Below are 20,233 nucleotides of genomic sequence, written 5' to 3'. Positions count from 1 at the left end.
CCCGAAATAGCTACAGCCGCTACTCGGCTTTCTCTCCTCTGTCGCCGTCTCCGTCTCCATTCCACACACGCATACCTGCGTGTTACGACGCACACAGTCCACTCCATCACATTCACACCGGGAGATGCGGCTGCGTGCTCCCGCATGCCAACCGACATCTCCCTCACATACCGCTCTCTCACACACACGGTCTCCCTTGCACACAGCGACCTTGCACACGGCCGTTCACTCACGCGTGCCTCACTACTCACACAAACCATACTACTCACACACGCGGGGGCACTCAACCGCTGTGCCTCATCCACACTGGCCGTTTCACTCACACACACGGCGACACTCACACACGGTGCCTCATCCACACACGGCGTGCTGGGAAGCACGTACCCTGGCACCATCGCCACCACACCACTCACACACGGGGTCGCTTCCACACACGGGGACGCACTCACACCTTGCACCACACACACAGGGACAACCACACTGGGGATTCGTGTCCCCACAAGGGTCTCCGGGGCCTCTATACCCCCCAAGCTCTCCGTGCACCCGTCCACAGCACCCGTCCTCTCAACCTCGCAAAGCACGACCGAACTCACCTGGTCGTGACTCTCCTCAAGGGGGCATACTCCCTCCCCTCGTTCCTGGAGGAGGCCATCCAGGTGTTCGCACTGGGTCTCTACCCAGTCCGCCAGCTCACCCCCATTGTCCTCCACTACCTCTGTGTGTGTGTGTGTGCGTCACTTACCCCGTCTTCATCGTGCAGTCTCTCCTCTATTTTTTCTATCTCCCGTGTCTCTGCCAACTCTTCACCCTTTACCTCCCTTGTCTCAACTATTATTTCCTTTGTCACGGCCTTCATGCCCGCCTGCAGGCATCGGCCCATGTTCTGCGTCTCACCCCGGAACTTTTTCATTTCTTCCTTCATGTTTGCTTCCATTCCGTTTATTTGCTTGTTCATTTCGTTTTTCATTTCATTTGTATTTGTATCCATCTTTTCGTTCATGCCTTTCATTTCGTTTTTTATTTCATTTGTCATTGCCGCCAGCATGGCGCATAGCTGGGCCACGTCGGGTGCGCTTGAGTGAGCCGTTTCGGCAGGGGTTGGGGAAGGGTCTTGGTGGAGAGGGGGGGGGGAGGTGTCATACACCGCGGCCGCTGCCGCACCCACCTCGGGCCCCGGGTTCAGTTGGGCGAGTCCGTGTTCCTGCACAATCAACATTTCCTGCTCGGGGATTCCATCCTGGACCATGGATCCTACACATTCTACATCCATTTCTAATACCCCCGGCTCCCGCTCGCCTTGAGACGCCATCTTGCTTCTCGTGAAGGGTTAATTTGCTCGCTCGTAATTTGGAGGGAATCGGGTGTCGCTTCTCTCACCCCTGGACCGATTCCCGTGAATTTAGCCGGAGACAGGAGAGCCCGTTTTCCTGTTCTCCGATACCAGTGCCGAGAGGAGGGCGATGAATTTGTATCGCACGACCTGACACCAGTGTTGCGGATTTCGCGCCCGCCGGCGTGCTGACGGCCACGTAACTCGAATCGCGGCACGTCGCCCACCGGACGGACAATCCAGTCGTGACCCTCTCGGACTAACGCCGGGAACCAGTCACGGGTGGACCTTTCGGTCTCACCGCGATCGAGCCAATCAGCCCCCGCGTGGGATAGGGTTGCTCGCCAAATTCGACCTACCTAAGTACCCACGCGGAGGGTAGACCGGGCGATCGCACCTCGCCGCAGGTCGACTTCGGACACGGGCCACTTAAGCGACCCGTTCCGTACTATCAGAATAACCGAGCGGTGTTATCGTCGACCTCGACGGTTCGATTAATTATCGGGCGTATTCAGCCCACTACCAACCCTTTACGTGAAGCAAGATGAGGATTCAATGGGAGAAATGACGAAGCGAAGCGGGAAACAGTTCAACACAAAGCACATTTATTCGCGGCACACGGGAAGCACACATATTCAATTCCACCAAAAGCACACAGAAAAGAAAAACACAATTCCATTTACACAAAAAGCAAATGTAAAAGTGAAAACACAATGCAGAGCTAATACCGACTACCGAGCACACGGCAACACTTATACAATTCTACTTCACAGACGGCGCCGACAACACATACCCAAAACCAAGGAAAGAATACCCTCAAGGATGAGGCGGGCCTGAGGCCGAGACCGGGTCGCGCCTACCCGTCTGGTGATGAGACGCGGAGCGGCGATGGCGCCCCAACCCCGCGGGCCTCGCGGGCAGTGTCTGGTAGGGGGTGGGAAAGGGGCCCCCTTGGTCGCACTATCTCAGCGCGGGGGGAAACAGGAGGGGGTTGCTGATGCTCGGGGTATAGAGGATCTTTATTATCCCTGGTGTGCGTCTCCACCTCGGCCAGGTCGCGCTGTCGGCCTCCCTCGGGTGCAGCTCCCTGCACGACGCGAGCACCCCCTCGTCTGGTGTCGCCGCCTTTCCACAGCTCGTCCCCTCCGTTCCGACTCCAACGCACACGACGAGCAGCTCCACCGCCCGCGAAGTCTTGACCCTCTGCTTCCGACTCTCCTACTCTCCGCCTCTGGACTCTCCGCCTCTGGACTCTCCGACTCTCCACTCTCCTACTCTCCTACTCTCCGCCTCTGGACTCTCCGACTCTCCTCTCTCCTACCCTCTGGACTCTCCGACTCTCCTCTCCGACGACTCTCTGGACTGACGAACACGGTCCTTTTATCCCCCCGTAGCTTCGCCTTTGACCCCCTCCCTTTGACCTTTCACCTCGCTCCCCATTGGCCCGAGAAAAAGTGGGCGTGAAGGCTTTTTGATCCATAAATTTGCATATATCGATCGTCCTGGAGGCGGGGCCAAATCGCCCCTCGCTCACCGATTGGACGGCAAAAAGTGGGCGTGTGTCGTTTTTGATCCGTTTTTGAAGCACAAAATCCGTGATTTTGTACACGCTGTTCGACGCGCGCCCTGCACGAGTCCAACACCGGTACCCACAGCGGGGCAAGAACGGTGGCGATGCTACAGTTGCGAGGTGTGACGTGAAGGTCGTGGCGGTTGTGGTGAAGCGGCGTTGTGGTTGGTGGTTGATGTTGTGATTGTGGTGGTAATCATGGCGGTTGGTCCAAATTAAAGATAGTAAAAGAAAAACGGCTATCCTGAAGAGTCGCAGCACGCATAAATGACATGTATTCCCACTAGACAACGGGTTTGGGCCTAACTACACATATACTTGCCGAGATACCTCACCTAAGGGACCTGAATGGTGGTTTGCGAATCTGGTAACCACAACAATATATATATATATATATATATATATATATATATATATATATATATATATATATATATATATATATATATATATATATATATATATATATATATATATATATATATATATATATATATATATTCCTCATTGCGATCAATTGCAAAAGAAATGTTCTTGCTTCAGGGGGTTGTATTCAGAGAAAAGGTTTTCAGGTAATTGCATCGCCAACTCGGTGCCTTTTAAAACAAAGATTTTCTGGGAAATCCTCAAATTAAAGCAAAGGTAGATTCACTTTTCTGACCTGTTGCTCTGCTCTTTGTGGAACTGCTTTCGACTTGCGCTGCAAGTTGAGACAGGCCATGGAGTTTTTTTTTTTTTGCTAATTAATGTCATTGACAGTCACACCTGAACCTGTTTTAATATTTCTAGCTTGAAACCTGTGTTATGTGCTTAAAGGATGTGGCTTTCCATGGCCATATCAAAATTGAAACCACTTTACACTTGTGACTGGAAGGTTCTATTTGAAAGTCACGCTTTGAGTGGTTTTCTATCGGTGGAAACATCGCACATCTTACTGCTCTATCTTTGCACAACCATTGCTCTGTGCACCACTTGACTTCACGTAACATCTCGGTGAATACTGTGCAAATAATTTTACACTGATCCCAGTGCGTGATTGCTTGGCAAATTCATCGTGTTGCGGTTTAGTGTGTACCTTGTGTATAACATTTTTAATTTGCTGTTTAATCACAGCATGCTGATTATGTCATCACCTTTTTAGTGATGCCTCATTATATAATCGTGTTTGAGTTTTCCTCCAGTTTAGCTTTGATGCCATGTGTGCTTACATAGATGGCAACTTGTGGTTCAGCCAACTACAAGTAGCTCTCTCCACAGGTAAATAAATCAGGATTATATCTTCAGACCAACACAGACAGTGGGCTGAACAAAGCAATTACAGACTAGAATACAGGAAGTAAGGTCATTGCTAGTGAAACCATCAGCTGGAGTTGCTTTCCAAGTGCAGTGTCAAAAGACCTTATGACAATTAATAGCTTTACGCAAGACATATAACGTGCATGGTGTAGTTTTTATTCACATCTTCTCCTCCCACATGCATATATATATATATATATATATATATATATATATATATATATATATATATATATATATATATATATATATATACACATAACACTCAATTCCCTCCTCCTTTTCTCAAGTTCACTTTTCTTAAAATGGGACTTTCAAAATGACACAACCAACTACAGAAAGCTTTGTGCACATGCGCAGAAACCTTTAGCAACAGCGGTCATCGGGATGTGCTAAAATATATTATGCGTTTGAAATAAGGTTTTTTTTTCCCTATAATGACTCACAAAGCTCCTAAAATCCATTCATTCCATCCATCCATTGGGACCGTACTCTGTGCAGAGCGTTGGTGCTGCCTAAGCAGGCTGCCTTCTAAAATGATTTGAAAATACTAAGAAAAGTATCTGATAGAAAAGTGTGTGCTTCTTCACAGAAAAAGAGTTGGAGAACATTCTCGGTTCACAGACAGGGCCGAGACCTTACAGCTGTCCACACTGCAGACTCCTGATGATGTGGTCAGGAGTCTGCAGTGCAAGATCTGAATAACCGGACAGACATGTGCTACCCAAACTCTCGATGGTCGCTGCCAGTGAGTGTATTTTGAACCTTGTGGGAATGCCTACTGTGAAGATGGCAAGCTTGGTGATTTATTTTAAGATCTCTGCAATTGGAAAGACTATGCTGTGTGTCATTACCAACAGAGCATGGTAACCAACTTTTTGACAAAGGACATATTCACATCGTGAAAAATGCACAAAGCTTGTGCCAGCCATTATTTATGTGAGAGCAAGATGTACCAGACAGACTTCCCTGAGTGAAACAACATACCTGTTTTGGGTGATTCTCAACAGCGATGGGAAGATATATATATATATATATATATATATATATATATATATATATATATATATATATATATATATATATATATATATATATATATATATATATATATATATATGAGGCCCCGCGAGGAGGAGTGATGTAAGCGACATTTTTTAATGATATAATGATGATAGGCTCGGATGATAGGGGAAGGGTTAAAATAGTGCTATATGGCATTAACTCCAAAATGGCAAATGTGTCCCTTACAACACTCCTCCTCACGGCGCCTCATATTACATATATGTAATGTATAAAGCTCTTTCTAACCACTGAATGACTGACTCACTGACTAACATAAAAGATCGGTACCTTCCAGGTGATGTAGAAAGCTGAAATTTTTCATGCCAATGGAAATCAAAGCCTGTCCACTGGGGAAAAAAGAATCACAGAATTTTCGGACATCCATAAGTGAAAATAGATGATAAAAAAGAAAAAAAAATGCAGGTGAGCGACCTAAGACAGAGGAAGAACTGTAATTTTGTGTGCCGACGGACATCGAAGCCAATACACCAGGAAAAATCACAGAATTGTCAGAAAGCATCATCAATGAAAATATAGATAAATTAAAACAAATAAATGAAAAATCAATTGCAGGTGAGCGACCCATGACAATGGGTAAGCCGGGGGGTTCGTATTTGTAAGCACACCTCACTTCTTCTTCTTCTTTCGGCTGCTCCTGTAAGGGGTCGCCACAGCGGATCATCCGTATGATCAGCATAGTGATTTGGCACATGTTTTACGCCGGATGCCCTTCCTGACGCAACCCTGGTCGCCTCTTACGACACAGGGATATGGTACACCTATTTTAACCGGGGTATACACCGGCCCAGTATACTGGTACTCACTTCGCCGACCTCGGAAGGATGACAGGCTGAGTCAACCCCCTGGTGTATTAATTCAGTGGCCCAACGGGGCTTGAACTCAGGACCTTTTGGATCCCAAGCTGCTGCCCTAACCACTGCGCCAACACCAGGCTAGGTGTTGCGTCCCATCCTGTGCTAGTAAGTGCTAGTGTGCTAGTAAGCACACCTCACTTGTAATATATATATATATATATATATATATATATATATATATATATATATATATATATATATATATATATATATGTATATATATATATATATATATATTGTTGTAATTTTATGTACCGCATACTGAGATTGAAATGCACACAGCACGTAGATTCTTTAAAATAGTTATTTCCGAAATGAAGGTTAAGGATAGCACCTTTGCTATAGGAGTTATTATGTAATTATATGCATTGGGTTGGGTAGTTGGTGTCCCTCTCAACCCGTTGGGATTATAGTGACATCAGTGCATGATGATGTGTGCTGTGACTGCTGTCATCACCAGGGTGTGTGGGTTTTACCGCCCTTGCATTCAACGTGTGCGACTTACACCCACATTCAGAAATGCGTGCCGAATTATCACATTCCTATTTATTGTTTAAAGCCCCACAAAGTATTTAATTTGTTTGTCTGTTCATCTGTATGGACATCTACCCTGTAATGTAATTTATTGCCATCTACCCCTGTACTGTATTTCGTTTCCCTAATCCCCATTTATTCCCCTCCTGAAAATGACAAGTAAACATACCAGGGCACGACCCAGCCTCCCTGCAATAATTGCTCCATTCCCTAGCTTTGTGCCTTGGACATTGTTGAACGTTTGGGGTTCGTCCCAGGAGCATGGGGGTAGAAGGGATTTCCCTCTTGTTTACTGCGGAGCTCTGCTCTTGACAACAGTCAGAAGGACCAAATGATTGAATATCCGGCCGGTCAGCAAAATGGGTGGGGCTGCAGGAGAACCCTCCAATGGATTGCATTGGGCTGGCTCATAGAGTCTGACATGGTTCAATGGCTGGTGCCAGGCTGTCTCAAGGGATATGACGTGTGGCTCATTGGCCCCACTTGCCCCAGGGGCTAAAAAGCTATGCTCAGTGCCTGGTTCACTCTCTCTGTCATTGCCCTGAGCTACCTTGATCCTGGTTGTCGTGCTCTCTTGCCTCTTTTGCCTTGAGCTGTCTCTGTCCTGGTCGTGGCACACGCTCAAACTCTTGTCTCGTCACCCTGGTCGTTGCATTCGTTTCATCCCTGGCCCTGGACGTATTGGTTCATGCTCCTGAGGGAGCTTGTGGACCCTCGGTGGTGGAGAGCAGTGTCGGGGCCATTTCGGAAAGCAGTACCAAGCTGGAGAGGGTGATGGTGACGTACATACTGGTAGGCTGAGGTCACCCTGCCCTTCCCAATTTGTCTCCCCATATGTGTGTGGTCAGATGAGTACCCTGTTTTGTTATCTGGTAGGTAAGGCATAGGTTAAGCTAAGTCTGCAACTTGTACATTCTCTTTCCCATTTGTAAATCCACATCTTGATTGCTCTTTTCATTGCATTTCCCCCTTTCCTGCCCCGATTGCCCTTTGACGTCATAAAAGCCCTTATGTTCCTTTCCCTCCTTCCCATACCCCCTCATCAGTTATTGGACATAAATTATTCTTGTTATATTTCCAACCTGCTTGTGGTTGTGCTTTCTTCCATTAGTCCAGCAATGTCGGTATGTAGATTAGCCGGGAGATCACAATTCCCCAACTAATTTTCTCTCATATCAGTCTGGCATTGTGCTTGTGGAAAACTCGGCTGCATTAATCAAGATCCAATCAAGATAACAGCATAATTGCTGAGGGCGTGATTCCCTGTTGAGGAGATCATGTGTCCGTGGGTAAACGGTTGTCAGACGGAGGACCCTGAGTCACGTGGCCAAGTAATTGGTGTTCGTGGTTGATTAGTGACCTGCCGTGATACGAAGTTATTTGTGTGCAATGGCCTCAATTCCCGGGGAGAACCAGGGATACCCCCTAACCTCGTGCCCCTGCAACCGCCAGGTCCGCAACTATATGTATATATATATATATATATATATATATATATATATATATATATATATATATATATATATATATATATTTACTATTAGTCATTCTGGAGAAGGGGGGGGGGTGAGGTGCAGGATTGGGGGCTGTGAGGACTGTTATAAATGTACAGTTTATATATTTTTAGTTCCAAGGCCACAAGAGAAACTTAGATTTTTGCATCGATTGCTAAAAGGAGGTGTGCATGTGTGCGTAACCCTTCATTTGAAAGACCTTTTGTTGTTATAAACAGGAAATGGATGGGACTCGACACCTCACATCCACAGATATTTGTCGTATTTACCATATTTTTTGAAGTCCGATTTTCATCCAGGAACACAACAATTATGGTTTGCCATTTTGAAATTGCCGCTGTTTCATCAAAATGCTGAAAATTATGTTTGAAATACAATTTGAAATGCAGATTTCACCTGAACAACGGCCGGTTAAAAGTGCCCCGACTAGTAGAAGCGATTCACTGAAAGCACATTGCATGCGTGGAAGGCCTCACATGTGTTAATACATCATTTTGAAAGGCCCATATTGACTAGCCCCTCTCCTTGCATACATACAAACCAAATAAAGTATCTAATATGTATTCCTATTTAATTATTGTGCAATAAAAATGACTTCACTTTTAGATATTATGAATATTTTCATGATAAATAGAATTAAAATATTTTTCAACATTATGATGCCATTCGTGAGTGTTGAGTAAGAGTGAGGTAAACGAGATGTATGGCTTCCAGGTAGCTGTCTCTCAGCAGGTTGATCGACCAATTAGATCCACCCTTGTGGACGGCTGGTATTGGACTTCAGCAATTTGTGAAATTATTGGAGTAATTTCCCAACATTTTTCTCACACTTCGTGATTCAACCACTGCAAAACATGCGAGTTAAATCCGGTCAAGGACAGACGAATACATTGATGGTAATTCATCGAACAGAAGACCCAAGGGCTGGGCTCAAATGCTGAAGGACTGCCATCGGCAAAAATGGAGTGACCTTCCTGCTTTTGGAGCCTTGTGTAATGCCGGCTGCAGGCAGAGCCAGAGCCAAAATCGCTCCAGTGCAAGCGGCATGTGATTTCAGCTGGTGCTAAGTGACGGCGCTGCAGCTCGGCACGTACTGCCTACAATATGGATTTAATCCTGTGCGGAAAGGCTCATTTCTACATTTATCGGGGAAATGTGCATAATTATTCGATTCAAATTTTGGAATCATCGAAGGCTTCAGATCATTTAACAGTTCCACTTATTCCCACCTTCTTGTGAGCTTGGCCGGGGAACGTTTTTTTGCCAAATCATTCATGAACCGTCTCGCTAGACTTGACGTTGGACTATCAGGATGTTGTAATTTGTTCACGGTGCTGGTGGATAAATCACCTACCTTTCATGAAAGACACTGTGCAATGTAAAATATCCACCAACTGATGCAATTGGGGCCTCTGGCTTCACATCCTTCCGACGGATGGTGCCCTGCATGCCAGATTAGCATTTCATTGTTGGGTAGAGATTCAAACTCAGGCTGGACAGCTCAAAGGCGAGTGCGCATTCCTCCCGACTATCCTGCCAGGCCTTTATTAATCAAAGAAACAAAGATGAATGATTACTGCAAACTCTTGCTGGCCTTTGCCATGGAAAGGTTGCTGAAGTATCCTGTTCTATGATTTCATAATCTATCTGTCTGCGATGGCCGAGCCAAGACAACCCAGAACTGTTTCTGTGATCTCTTGGGATTATAGGATTCTAACTGGAAAATGTTTTTATTTCAACTTTCTTTCCACTTTTCCCACTTTATTGATGTTGGATAGACTGATTCCATTGAGGCTAGCTGTTTATAATGTTTTGATGTATGATGTGTTTATTTAAAAAGACTAGAGTGCTAACCTGCTCGTTGCGGTCAGAAAGCCTGTTCAAACGGTATCCAGTTATTCCTGTACTTTGAAGCCACATTTCTGAAGGAGAAGTATTTTTCCCCAGCAGATCATTCATGCATTAGTCATATCTTTGTGTATTCCGTGGTTATCAATCACAATACAGAGTTCAATCAAGGTCTGCATCTGTGCTTTCTTGACCTAAAAGGAGGGTTGCATTGGCCTGTTTATTGTTCGCACATAAGCACGTACTCTAATCCATGATGCTGACATCACAGATTCAAATCCTATATTCTGTGTTGATTTGCCTGTCGCCTTTCTCCTGGATGTGTGATATGTAGAAACCTTTCCATGAGCCTTAGTCAACTTGGAAAACACAAAGCAGGCCTAAAATGTGGTGTATAAAGAATCACTGGAACATTTTGTATTTAACAATGTAACCAAAACTTTGATCATCTCATGCTCTGTGACAGAACTGAGTGCCTACCGAAGATTTCATCGGGGGATATTTCTAATTAGAAATGGATTAGTTACACTGTTGAGTGCTATGACGTCCACTCGTTAACACCATTTTCATCTAGTTGGGGTTTACAAATTAATTCACCCGTCTCGTGTCAAATTCCAATGTGCTTCAACAGTCTCCATAAATTATCAATTTTTCCATTTCTATTCTCATATATATATATGTCTATATATCTTCTTCTTCTTCTTCTTTCGGCTGCTCCCGTTAGGGGTCGCCACAGCGGATCATCTGTATGATCCGCATCATGATTTGGCTTCGTTTTTACGCCGGATGCCCTTCCTGATGCAACCCTGGTCGCCTCTTACAACACAGGGATATGGTACACCTATTTTAACCGGGGTATACACCGGGACCAGTACACTGGTACTCACTTCGCTGACCTCGGAAGGATGACAGGCTGAGTCAACCCCCTGGTGTATTAATTCAGTGGCCCAACAGGGCTTGAACTCAGGACCTTTGGATCCCAAGCCCGCCACCCAAACCACTGTGCCAACACCAGGATTCATATACATATATATATATATATATATATATATATATATATATATATATATATATATATATATATATATATATATCTTTCTTGCATTTATTTGTGACCTTATCTCATTCATTTTTTTTAACTTTTATTCTTCGTATTTTTGATGAAAGTTTTTAAAATGTTGCTAAATATCTTTATTTAATTATATCCTTTTTACTGTTCTTTCTCTTTTATCATGGGTCTGTCTTCCACCTTCCTCCATTCTCATCACTCCCCTATTTATAGTAATAATGAGTTCCCTCACAAGGAACTTTGATGCAGGAGGAGACCATTAGGCCCATCAAAGCCTGCACTATCAATACCGACATGTAGTTGTTTGTCCGTGCTGTATCCTTTTAAATGATGAGCATCACACAAGGAATGAGCACAAACCCTTTTCCAGTCTTTGGTGGGACTCGGCCACAATTCAAACCGCCAACCTCTGATTTTCGGGGCAGACGCTCTAAGCATTATGCCACCGAGGCTGGTTTAGGCTAGTCCGTCCTATCTACCAGTAGTGCTTCTGTTATCTTCAGCAGTCCATCACATACGCTCAGAGCCTCTGACATTCCGTACCTCAAATATGCTTAAATGTCCAAGCGTTATAGAGTGCTAAAGTGGGGAGAATGGTGTGTTTCCAGTGTCGTTACATAACGCTAAATTAATCAATGACGACTTTGTTCCAGGCTCCCTTTATTTAAAGATGAAGTATTTAATGATACACATATTCAATACATTAATGATAAAAGAAAATCACTTTATTTAAATTCCATCATTGCTTTTTCCGCAGACACTTAATCTCATTTGCAAATGAAAGCAATTGAACATATTTACCTTCGCATTCTGCGAGAGGTTATGTTTTGGTCGGCGTGTATTTATTTATTTATTTATTTATTTATTTTTAATCTTGTGATTCGTATAACTCAAAAAGTATTATACCGAATTGCATGAAATTTGGTGGGACGATTGGTTATTAGCCAGGAAGCATTCGATTAGATTTTGGGATCGTTCGGGTCAAAGGTCAAGGTCAAGGTCACGAAAAGGTCAAAATCGTCTTTTTACGATAACACGGTCAATTTTTATTCAATTTGCATGCAACTCACGGCAAAATGTTCAGAATTCAACGCCTCATCTTGTGATATGCAATATTACACAATGACGCCCATACTCTTGTTACCGGTTCGGGGTCAAATGTTAGGGGGGTCACGACCTTGAAAAATATGCGTTTTTTTGTCATAACGCGGTCAATTCTTGTCCGCTTTACATGAACCCAGCACCAAAATGTTCAGAATTTAATGCCCAATCTTGTGACACAATGACGTCATAACACATGTCACCGGTTGGGGTAAAATGTCGGGGGGGGGGGGTCACGCCCTTGAAAAATATGTGGTTTTCGGCATAACTCAGTGAATTCTTATTCGATTTGCATGAAACCAGCATCAAACGAGATTACCTTCTCTTGTTGAAACGTTGTATTCACCGAGCTTGTGAGTGAAGACTCGCCAAAATGAAGTGAGTTGATTGTTGTTTAGTCCGTAGCCCCCGAAAGTCGGGGGGGGGGGTCATGACATTATAGATATGTGGTTTGTGTCATAAGACCATTCATATGAAAACAGTTCCCCACACTCATACCAAGAACAAAAAAGTAATGGCGGTGAAGGTATGCGCTCTATGAGTGCCCGTTCTAGTTAGAAATGATTCCATCACTCCGAGTGATTAGTCCAATGACATCATTGCAGGGATTCCAACTGCTGCCTGGTCTTATTGATCATACACTGTACTACCTTTACTTTTTATTCCTCTGCTGATGAAGTCGCCGGTGGCATTATGTTTTTGGGTTGTCCGTACGTATGTCCGTCCGGCATCCATGATAATTTTCTCTGTTTTCTCTGCAACTGTTTATCCAATTGACATGAAATTTGCACAATAGGTGTGACTACTCATGTAAAATGTTTAATAATTATGACGTCATAGGTCACGTGGTGTGACAGCCATGTTGGAAAAAAGAAAAACTTTGGACCTCTCTATCTCCAAAACCACTCCATGGAAAAAATTGAAACCTGGCACATGTGAAGTACTCCCCATGGAAAATGAGCGATTTTATTTTGATGATTTCGTAGATGGCTTCGTTATGATGTCATAATTGCATACGTCGAACGTTTTATCTGATCACTGTGAAAATATTTGAGGGTCATCTAAGACTAAATTGTATGGGGGGGGGGGGGGGATCAATGATCGGACGCATGGTCTGGCAGCCAGAATTATTTAATATTTTGAAAATCGGTTCAGGGATTTAAATCAAACTTGGTGCAAGTATATATAATAATGTAATAATGTGGGCAAGGGCATATCTGGTGACATCGCGATGTTGAAGCATGTCCTTCTAGTTCAAATATAGTTCATAGTAACTGAAACAAACAACGGGATAAATATAATCCCGGGATTAAGGAATGAAATAGAGGGAGGGGCCTGTCTTAATTGAGCGTAATAGAATATTTTATGGGGTGTGTCTGTTGAAGCATTACAGGGGGTGGGGGAATCAGATTTGGGCAAAAAATTCATTCCATAATTTTTGAATGCCCGCTAACCATTTTGCCACCGAGTCTTGGTTCATCTTCATCTTTCTTTCCAATTTCATTCTGTGAAAAGTCTTATAATTAAAGGTAAATTACTTTGAACATCTTTCTGAAAAGAGTTAAGATTCTATCAAGTTGCATTTCATTTGCATAATTTATTGAGATGCAATTTAAAATTTGATTTGACAGTTCGGTAATTTCTGGTAGGCACAGCTGGGCCATTGATTCAGTGCTTTTCGAATTGACCCAGGGTACTGGCACACAAAGGCCAACTCTTTTCAAAAGGTAACATGGGATTTGTTATTGTCCACAAGGTTAAAGTTCCCTCGGAAGGACAGCACACTCCATGATGCAGTACCCTGACTGTGAAGTACCAGGATCATCAGGTTAATTCTCTTTTAGATATCTATCCCATTCAAGCATGAATGTCTCCTGAGACGAATAGTGTGTAGTTGATTCCGATTCTGATGGGAAGTGAACCCAGACTAAACAGCTGCAGAAGTGACTATACTGTCTCTTAGACTTAACATAATCTTTTTGATAGTGGCAAGAGGTTTCTGCTTAAGTTCATCTCATAAATGAAGACTTTGGGCAGGTTGCAGGATTCATTTTTAAGTGCACTCCATTTCTCCTGCCATTATGGTGATATTAATATTGAAATTGACATCAATCAGATTGCTGAGAGCTTAGGTTGCCTGGATAAATGTGTATTTTTTTAGATTTCCTAAGTATAATATATTTAAGCCACCATGTTGTCTGCTTTCCTTTATAAGGAAATGGTTTTGGATGGATCTAGGTGTGAGGATATAATTGACCTCTGCCATCGAAGATGGACGGAGGTTACTGTTTTCACCCCTGTCTGTTTGTTTGTTTGTTTGTGAACAGTATTACGGAAAAAACTCCTCGATGGATTTCGACGAAACTTGGTGGGGGATTAGGTATGGTCCAAGGATCATGCCATTAGATTTTGGACTTGGTCCAAAGTCCAATATGGATGCTATGGCGGCCATTTTGAAAAAATATTTGAATTTTTGTTTTTGCATTTCTACATGTTTTAAGTGATTTTCAACCCAAAAAAAGAAATTTGTTAGAACAAAAAAAAAATTTTGCAACTTTTTTTCAAAAAAATTTCGATTTTATTTGAAAAATATTTGATTTTTTTTTTGCATATCTACATGTTTTAAGTGATTTCCAACCCCCCCCCAAAAGAAAATTTGTTAGAGGAAAAAAAAAATTTGCAACTTTTTTTTCAAAAAAATTTCGATTTTTTTTTTTGGCATTTCTGCATGCGCGCCGATCTAGTTTAGTTTATTCAATCGTGGTTCAGTAGAGTCTGATCCGTTTTGACCTACAATGAATAGGATATCAGATTCACTTAAGTGACCCAGCAGTATTGGCGGCGGAGGTTTTGCACTCTACCGAGTGCTCACCCTCTAGTTGCTCGATGTTTCTGGTGATGCCATTGATAAGGAAGCCCTGAAACACTTCATATTACTAATTTATTTGGTTGTTGATGAAAACGTTTTCCCCAAAACATTAATTTTTACATCGAATGTTTGGAGACATCGAAGTTATTTTTCATGTTTCATTCATTTTCTTCTTTCTAATGACCCAATGTAATGTATTTCAAGCTTCACAAGTGCTTTTCCTGCCTTTTGTCTTCCTCATTCACCACCTTTCTACAGAGCCAGTGTCGAGGAGGTTGAGGGTGATGTGGTGGAGATGGAGGTGAAATTGGAAAAGGTGAGTAAATGTAGCTACTCATCCAGCAAGATGTCCACTCCCTCCTGGCTACCCAATTTTTTGTTTGTTTGTTTCAGGTTTGTGCATCTTCTTTTTATTTTGGCTTCTCCCATTTTTACTTGGGGCCACCACAATACTGGTTTATCACTGTTCTCCATCTCCTGTCAATTGCCCATTCTTCTTCCAATCCCACAACTTCTGAATATCTCGCCACCGCATCGTTCCATCTAGTTTTCAGCCATCCTCTTCCCCTTCTTCCTGGCAGTCCCGATCTCAATCACTTGCCTCACCACATACTCTCTCTCTCCTTATAGCATAACCAAACCAATTCAATCTCTTCTCGGTTTCTTCAATGTTTCCACAATCCTCACTGACCCTCTGATGTACTGGTTTCGTAACTTGTCCATTCTTGTCACTCCACACATCCATCTCAGCATCCGCATCTCATATACATCCAGTTTCTGTTCCTCTTTCTTTGATGTTGCCCAAGTTTCTCTCCTATATAACAAAGCTGGTCGCACAACCATCTTGTAAATTCTTTTTTTTCAGTTTCAGCAGTTCTTTTCTATCACACAACACTCCTCTTCCTCCAATTATCCCAACCATAACTAATCCGTTGCTTAATTTCCATTCCCATATTTCAATCTTCTGCTTTCACTGACCCCACAGACTTGAAGCTGCTCACTTTCTCCAGATATTCACCCATAATCTTTACATTTTCAGCCGTCCTCTTCCTTAGGTTGAAACTGACAATCCATATATACTGAGTCTTTGTTCTACTGATCTTCATAACCCTATCTTCCAGCACTTTTCTCAACTTCTCCAGATACTAAGTCATAGTCGCATCATCCCCACCACACAGCTCAATGTCATCTACAAACAACATTGAATGAAGTTATAATACTTGTATTACATGTAGGACAAGGAAATTACAATAATTAATGGTACTTTTACATGAATTACAAGGACATTTGCAGACTATGGACAAATTAACACTGCGGTATATTACATTTCAATCTCGGATCCCAACAGCATGAGCTATGCTCTCGTATGAGAACACCAAACAGGCCACCTGTGGGCTAAATCTTGAATCCAAGAGGTAGATTGTTGACATTGTACGCATCCTTGTTCTTACGACTTAACAAGTGTGGGATGTGGCGTGCCATGTTCGGGATGCGTAGTACCTGAATATGACTTTCTTACTGAAATGTTTGTAGCATGGCTCTTTTTATCATGTTTGACCTGTAACACATGTAACACCTACTTCTGTAACACATGAGGTGTCAGTGCCAGATTTACGGTGGTGGAGGTTCTGGGGCACACGTGTGTGGTGGTGGCCCTTTCTGCCACCAGCGATGAAGTAAAGCAGTGGTTTTCATCCTTTTTCACTGATGGCATCCCTATTCAATTTTTCTATTTGTAAAGTTGCCTTAAGAACATTGCAGGCTCCACGATTGAAATTATTGGATTAAATAATAATTTAATGAGTGTTTTTTTTCCGGCTTTAATTACCACCAATGGATTCCAGACACAACTGAAGATTGGCAAAGCATGCAATTAGCCTGTCAAAAAGAGATTGCATTACTGTTACAACTTCCAAGCTGCATTTGATTTAATTTGAGTAATGGAACGATAAGTAATGAAAAAAGAAAAATTGCTTTATATCTTCCTGCTAGCGGATTCTGCCAACACAGAAAGTAAAAATCCCTCAAACAAGTAAATACGGACGATATTAGCAAAACGATTTCCAACTAGACTTATCAAATATCCAGTGAATGCCCAATTTTTGTAGCAAATTTGCTACACTGGTTAATGTCGGGTTAATAAGCTATAATTAACAAGAACAATCAATAATTCTGGATGAGCCCTTGGGTTGTGGAGGCCCCGGAGCACATGTTGGTGATGGAGGCCCTAGGGCAAGTGCCCTGGTTTCCCTTGCCTAAATCCAGCCCTGTGGGGTATATTATCATCTCACATCTTTGACTACTCTGGTTTCTCATGTTATCATGTCATTCTTCTCACGTAATGGAATAATTGAATAATTCACAAAAAAAAGGTTGTCGTTGGGAAGATCCAGATTAAAAAAAAAAAATGAAGAGCCCCACAAACTGGTATAGCTGCCCATTCAGACAAGGCACAGGTCTGTGGTTTTCCACCACAAAATGGACTTGATCTAGGACTGTGTCGAGATCATGTGCTCGTTGTTAAATATTCTGCGGTGGGTCCGGTCATAACGCCAACTTGCAAAATGCAGATGGTGAGATCCAACATCATCTTCATCGTCGCTTAATGATGAAAGTGATGTTGGGTCTCACGATGTACATGTGCTCACTGCAGTCATGTGATGCCTCTTCATTTTCCTCTTGGACAATGTAATATATAAAGCTGAGATCGTGTCTGTGCGTCTGTCTATCTGTCTGTCTGTGGGTCATAAGTGCCACCCATTCTACAGGCCACGCCCTCCAGCTGTCCAGAAATCGCCACCATCTTTTTCTCTACATGTAGCTCAGATTGTTTTAAAGGCCTCATGTACATTTGAAGGCTGAACAACGCATTTTCTATCATTAAATGAAGATACACATGACGTCATCACACAGCGATGTCTGCAATAGCAGGAATGCACTAATAAATTGGAGCCTTTTTGACAACATCCCAAAACTCATGGAAACATATGATGGAGGATAGAGGATAGAAAGTTTATTTGCTGATAACTCTGAGAGGAAGAAGAAGAAGAATAAGAATAGATGAACAAGAGTAGGAAATATCATGTAAATATGGCAGTTTCATGTGAAGTGTCTCACTGTGCCCTAATCTAATACATGAGGTTGAGTTTGTGTCTGTGGGTGGATGTGTGGATCTCAACAAGGTACATTTTCATTACAACAAAAATACTCGTGATTAATATTGAGTCTTTAATTTAATTTTAAAAAAGTCCTTTTGTCAGTGTTTTGTATGTACGTTGAGATGTCCAGTGTATGGATGCTGTTGAGGTGTCCAGTGGTGTGTTGTTACCAAGCAGATAGCTTATGCTTGCCAAGCTAGCCGTTCCTTATTAACGGTTTCTAATGGAGTGCTTGCTTAAGTGCTTAATACATTTGGTGAGTGCTTCACAAGAAACTTGGAAACCGAACACCCCCCAGATTCATGACATGGCGATGAGGATAGACATCTATAGCATCATTATTTCAGCCATATCGATTAATTCGTCCCTCAAGGGGTGGGGTGGGAAGAGACAGGGGAAGGGATGGGGTGGGAAGAGGGATCCGACATTGCCCGGCAACACTGCGTACTCCTGCCAATACATCATATAATCGATGAACCTATATTTAGAAAAAAACAATCTTTTTAAAAATTGAATGAATATGAAATAATCTTTCCCTGACAATTTTAAAAATAGACCCGTGGGGGACTGATTGCCTCAAAAAGCAGGGTGAAAATGTGGGATTGGGGGAAGGGGCCGTGGCCCCCCTAACTGAAGTGGTACGGTCATAGGGAGCACAACTTTAGTGAGAAGGGGCCGTGGCCCCCCGAACTGAAGTGGTACGGTCATAGGGAGCACAACTTAAGTGAACAGCATGGTCTTTGTGTTTCACGAAGAGTTTGGTCTGCATCTGGTCATTGGTTTCTGAGAAGATTTTATAATAAACGACCTGATTTTGAGGCGAAACCCCCTTTTCAGCCTCTTCTGGGTAGTACAACCCCACGAGACCTTACTCTTCTGATGTATCCTGCCAAATTTTGGTCCATGTCGATCATGTAGTTTGTAAGGAAAATATGTTTTCGTGATTATGAGGGATTAGAGGAGGGGGCCCGTGGCCCCCTTTCTGGGGGAGATACAGCCATGGGGAGCACAACTTAAGGTTAGGGCATGGTCCCGATGCCTCGTGGCAAGTTTGGTCTGGATCGGCCCTGCGATTTCTGAGTAGAAGTTTTTAAAAATAATACCAAGATTAGGGGCAACCCCCCCCCCTTTTCACCCCCTGTACAGGGGTGCATCCAGATGGGGAAAACAACCCCCATGAGACCTTGCTGTCCTCGTGTGCCATGCCAGATGTGGTCCATAATCTATCAGGTAGCTTTTGAGGAGAAGATGTTTTAGTCAAATGCTAACAGACATTCGTACATACGGCCGGACACCGGGACCCACTCTTTGAGCTTATTTCAGAGAAATATCCGAACAAACGGTACCGAAGACGGGAGAGGTGTAAAATAACTGCTCGTCTTTCTTTTCACACCTGCTGCTGAAGTTTACACTTTCTTTTATTTTTATTGGTTTGGATGTATATATGGAAGTGAAGATGAAAATGCATTTCATGGAGTTTTTTTTTTTTTTTTTGCATGGAACTCCCTTATTTTTGCCTTTATTTGTTATTTTGTAATATCTTGCATTAGTTGCGCTTGAGTCACGATTTGCTTTCTCAAGAGCGCGTTGCTCAGTTTCATTATTCCACCCGGGATAAACAGATAAACTCTACGTGGTGTTTACTTGTGTTTGCCTTCTAACAGTATTTTCTCTTTAATGGCGAATTGCAAGTTATCGCCCTCCATATAGAGTAGGTGGATAACATGAGGTTGGACATCCGTTCCGAAAACGGCGAAGAGACGGCTCACGTGCCCAATGTAAACTAAAGCCAATATGGTAGTAAAATTATTTTAGGTCCTTTGAGATTCTCGGTTGAGTCACAAATTAAATATTTGGATTCCTATTGTGGAAGAGTGCATCATGCAGCTGCTGCACCATTAGCGTGTTCCTCATGTGAATGGGGCTCATGTGATTGATGAGAATATGGCTTTCACACAAATACAAATCATTGATGTTTGGAATTGCTGCAATGTTATGGCTGGT

The 20,233-nt window shown here is 43.0% G+C and overlaps 1 protein-coding gene across 7 annotated transcripts in view; it reads left to right on the top strand.

The window, feature by feature from the left end:
- LOC147018294 (arf-GAP with coiled-coil, ANK repeat and PH domain-containing protein 3-like) overlaps positions 1–20,233 on the top strand; it is a 192,234-nt gene that overhangs the window by 46,673 nt on the left and 125,328 nt on the right. For 6 of the 7 annotated variants that reach the window (XM_085897822.1, XM_085897825.1, XM_085897827.1 and 3 more), the window contains exon 2: positions 15,330–15,387. In XM_085897822.1, the coding sequence (XP_085753948.1) occupies positions 15,330–15,387 (58 nt within the window). Of the gene's footprint in view, positions 1–7,439; positions 7,463–15,329; positions 15,388–20,233 lie in introns of those variants that run through there. The other variant, XM_085897826.1, reaches the window with a different exon arrangement.

The sequence above is a fragment of the Eptatretus burgeri genome, chromosome 10, assembly GCF_056783735.1.
Source record: "Eptatretus burgeri isolate ZD-2024b chromosome 10, Ebu_testis_v1, whole genome shotgun sequence".
Classification (NCBI taxonomy): domain Eukaryota; kingdom Metazoa; phylum Chordata; class Myxini; order Myxiniformes; family Myxinidae; genus Eptatretus; species Eptatretus burgeri.
Note: the sequence above shows the minus strand (reverse complement) of the source record. Positions and strands in the feature narration are given on the sequence as shown.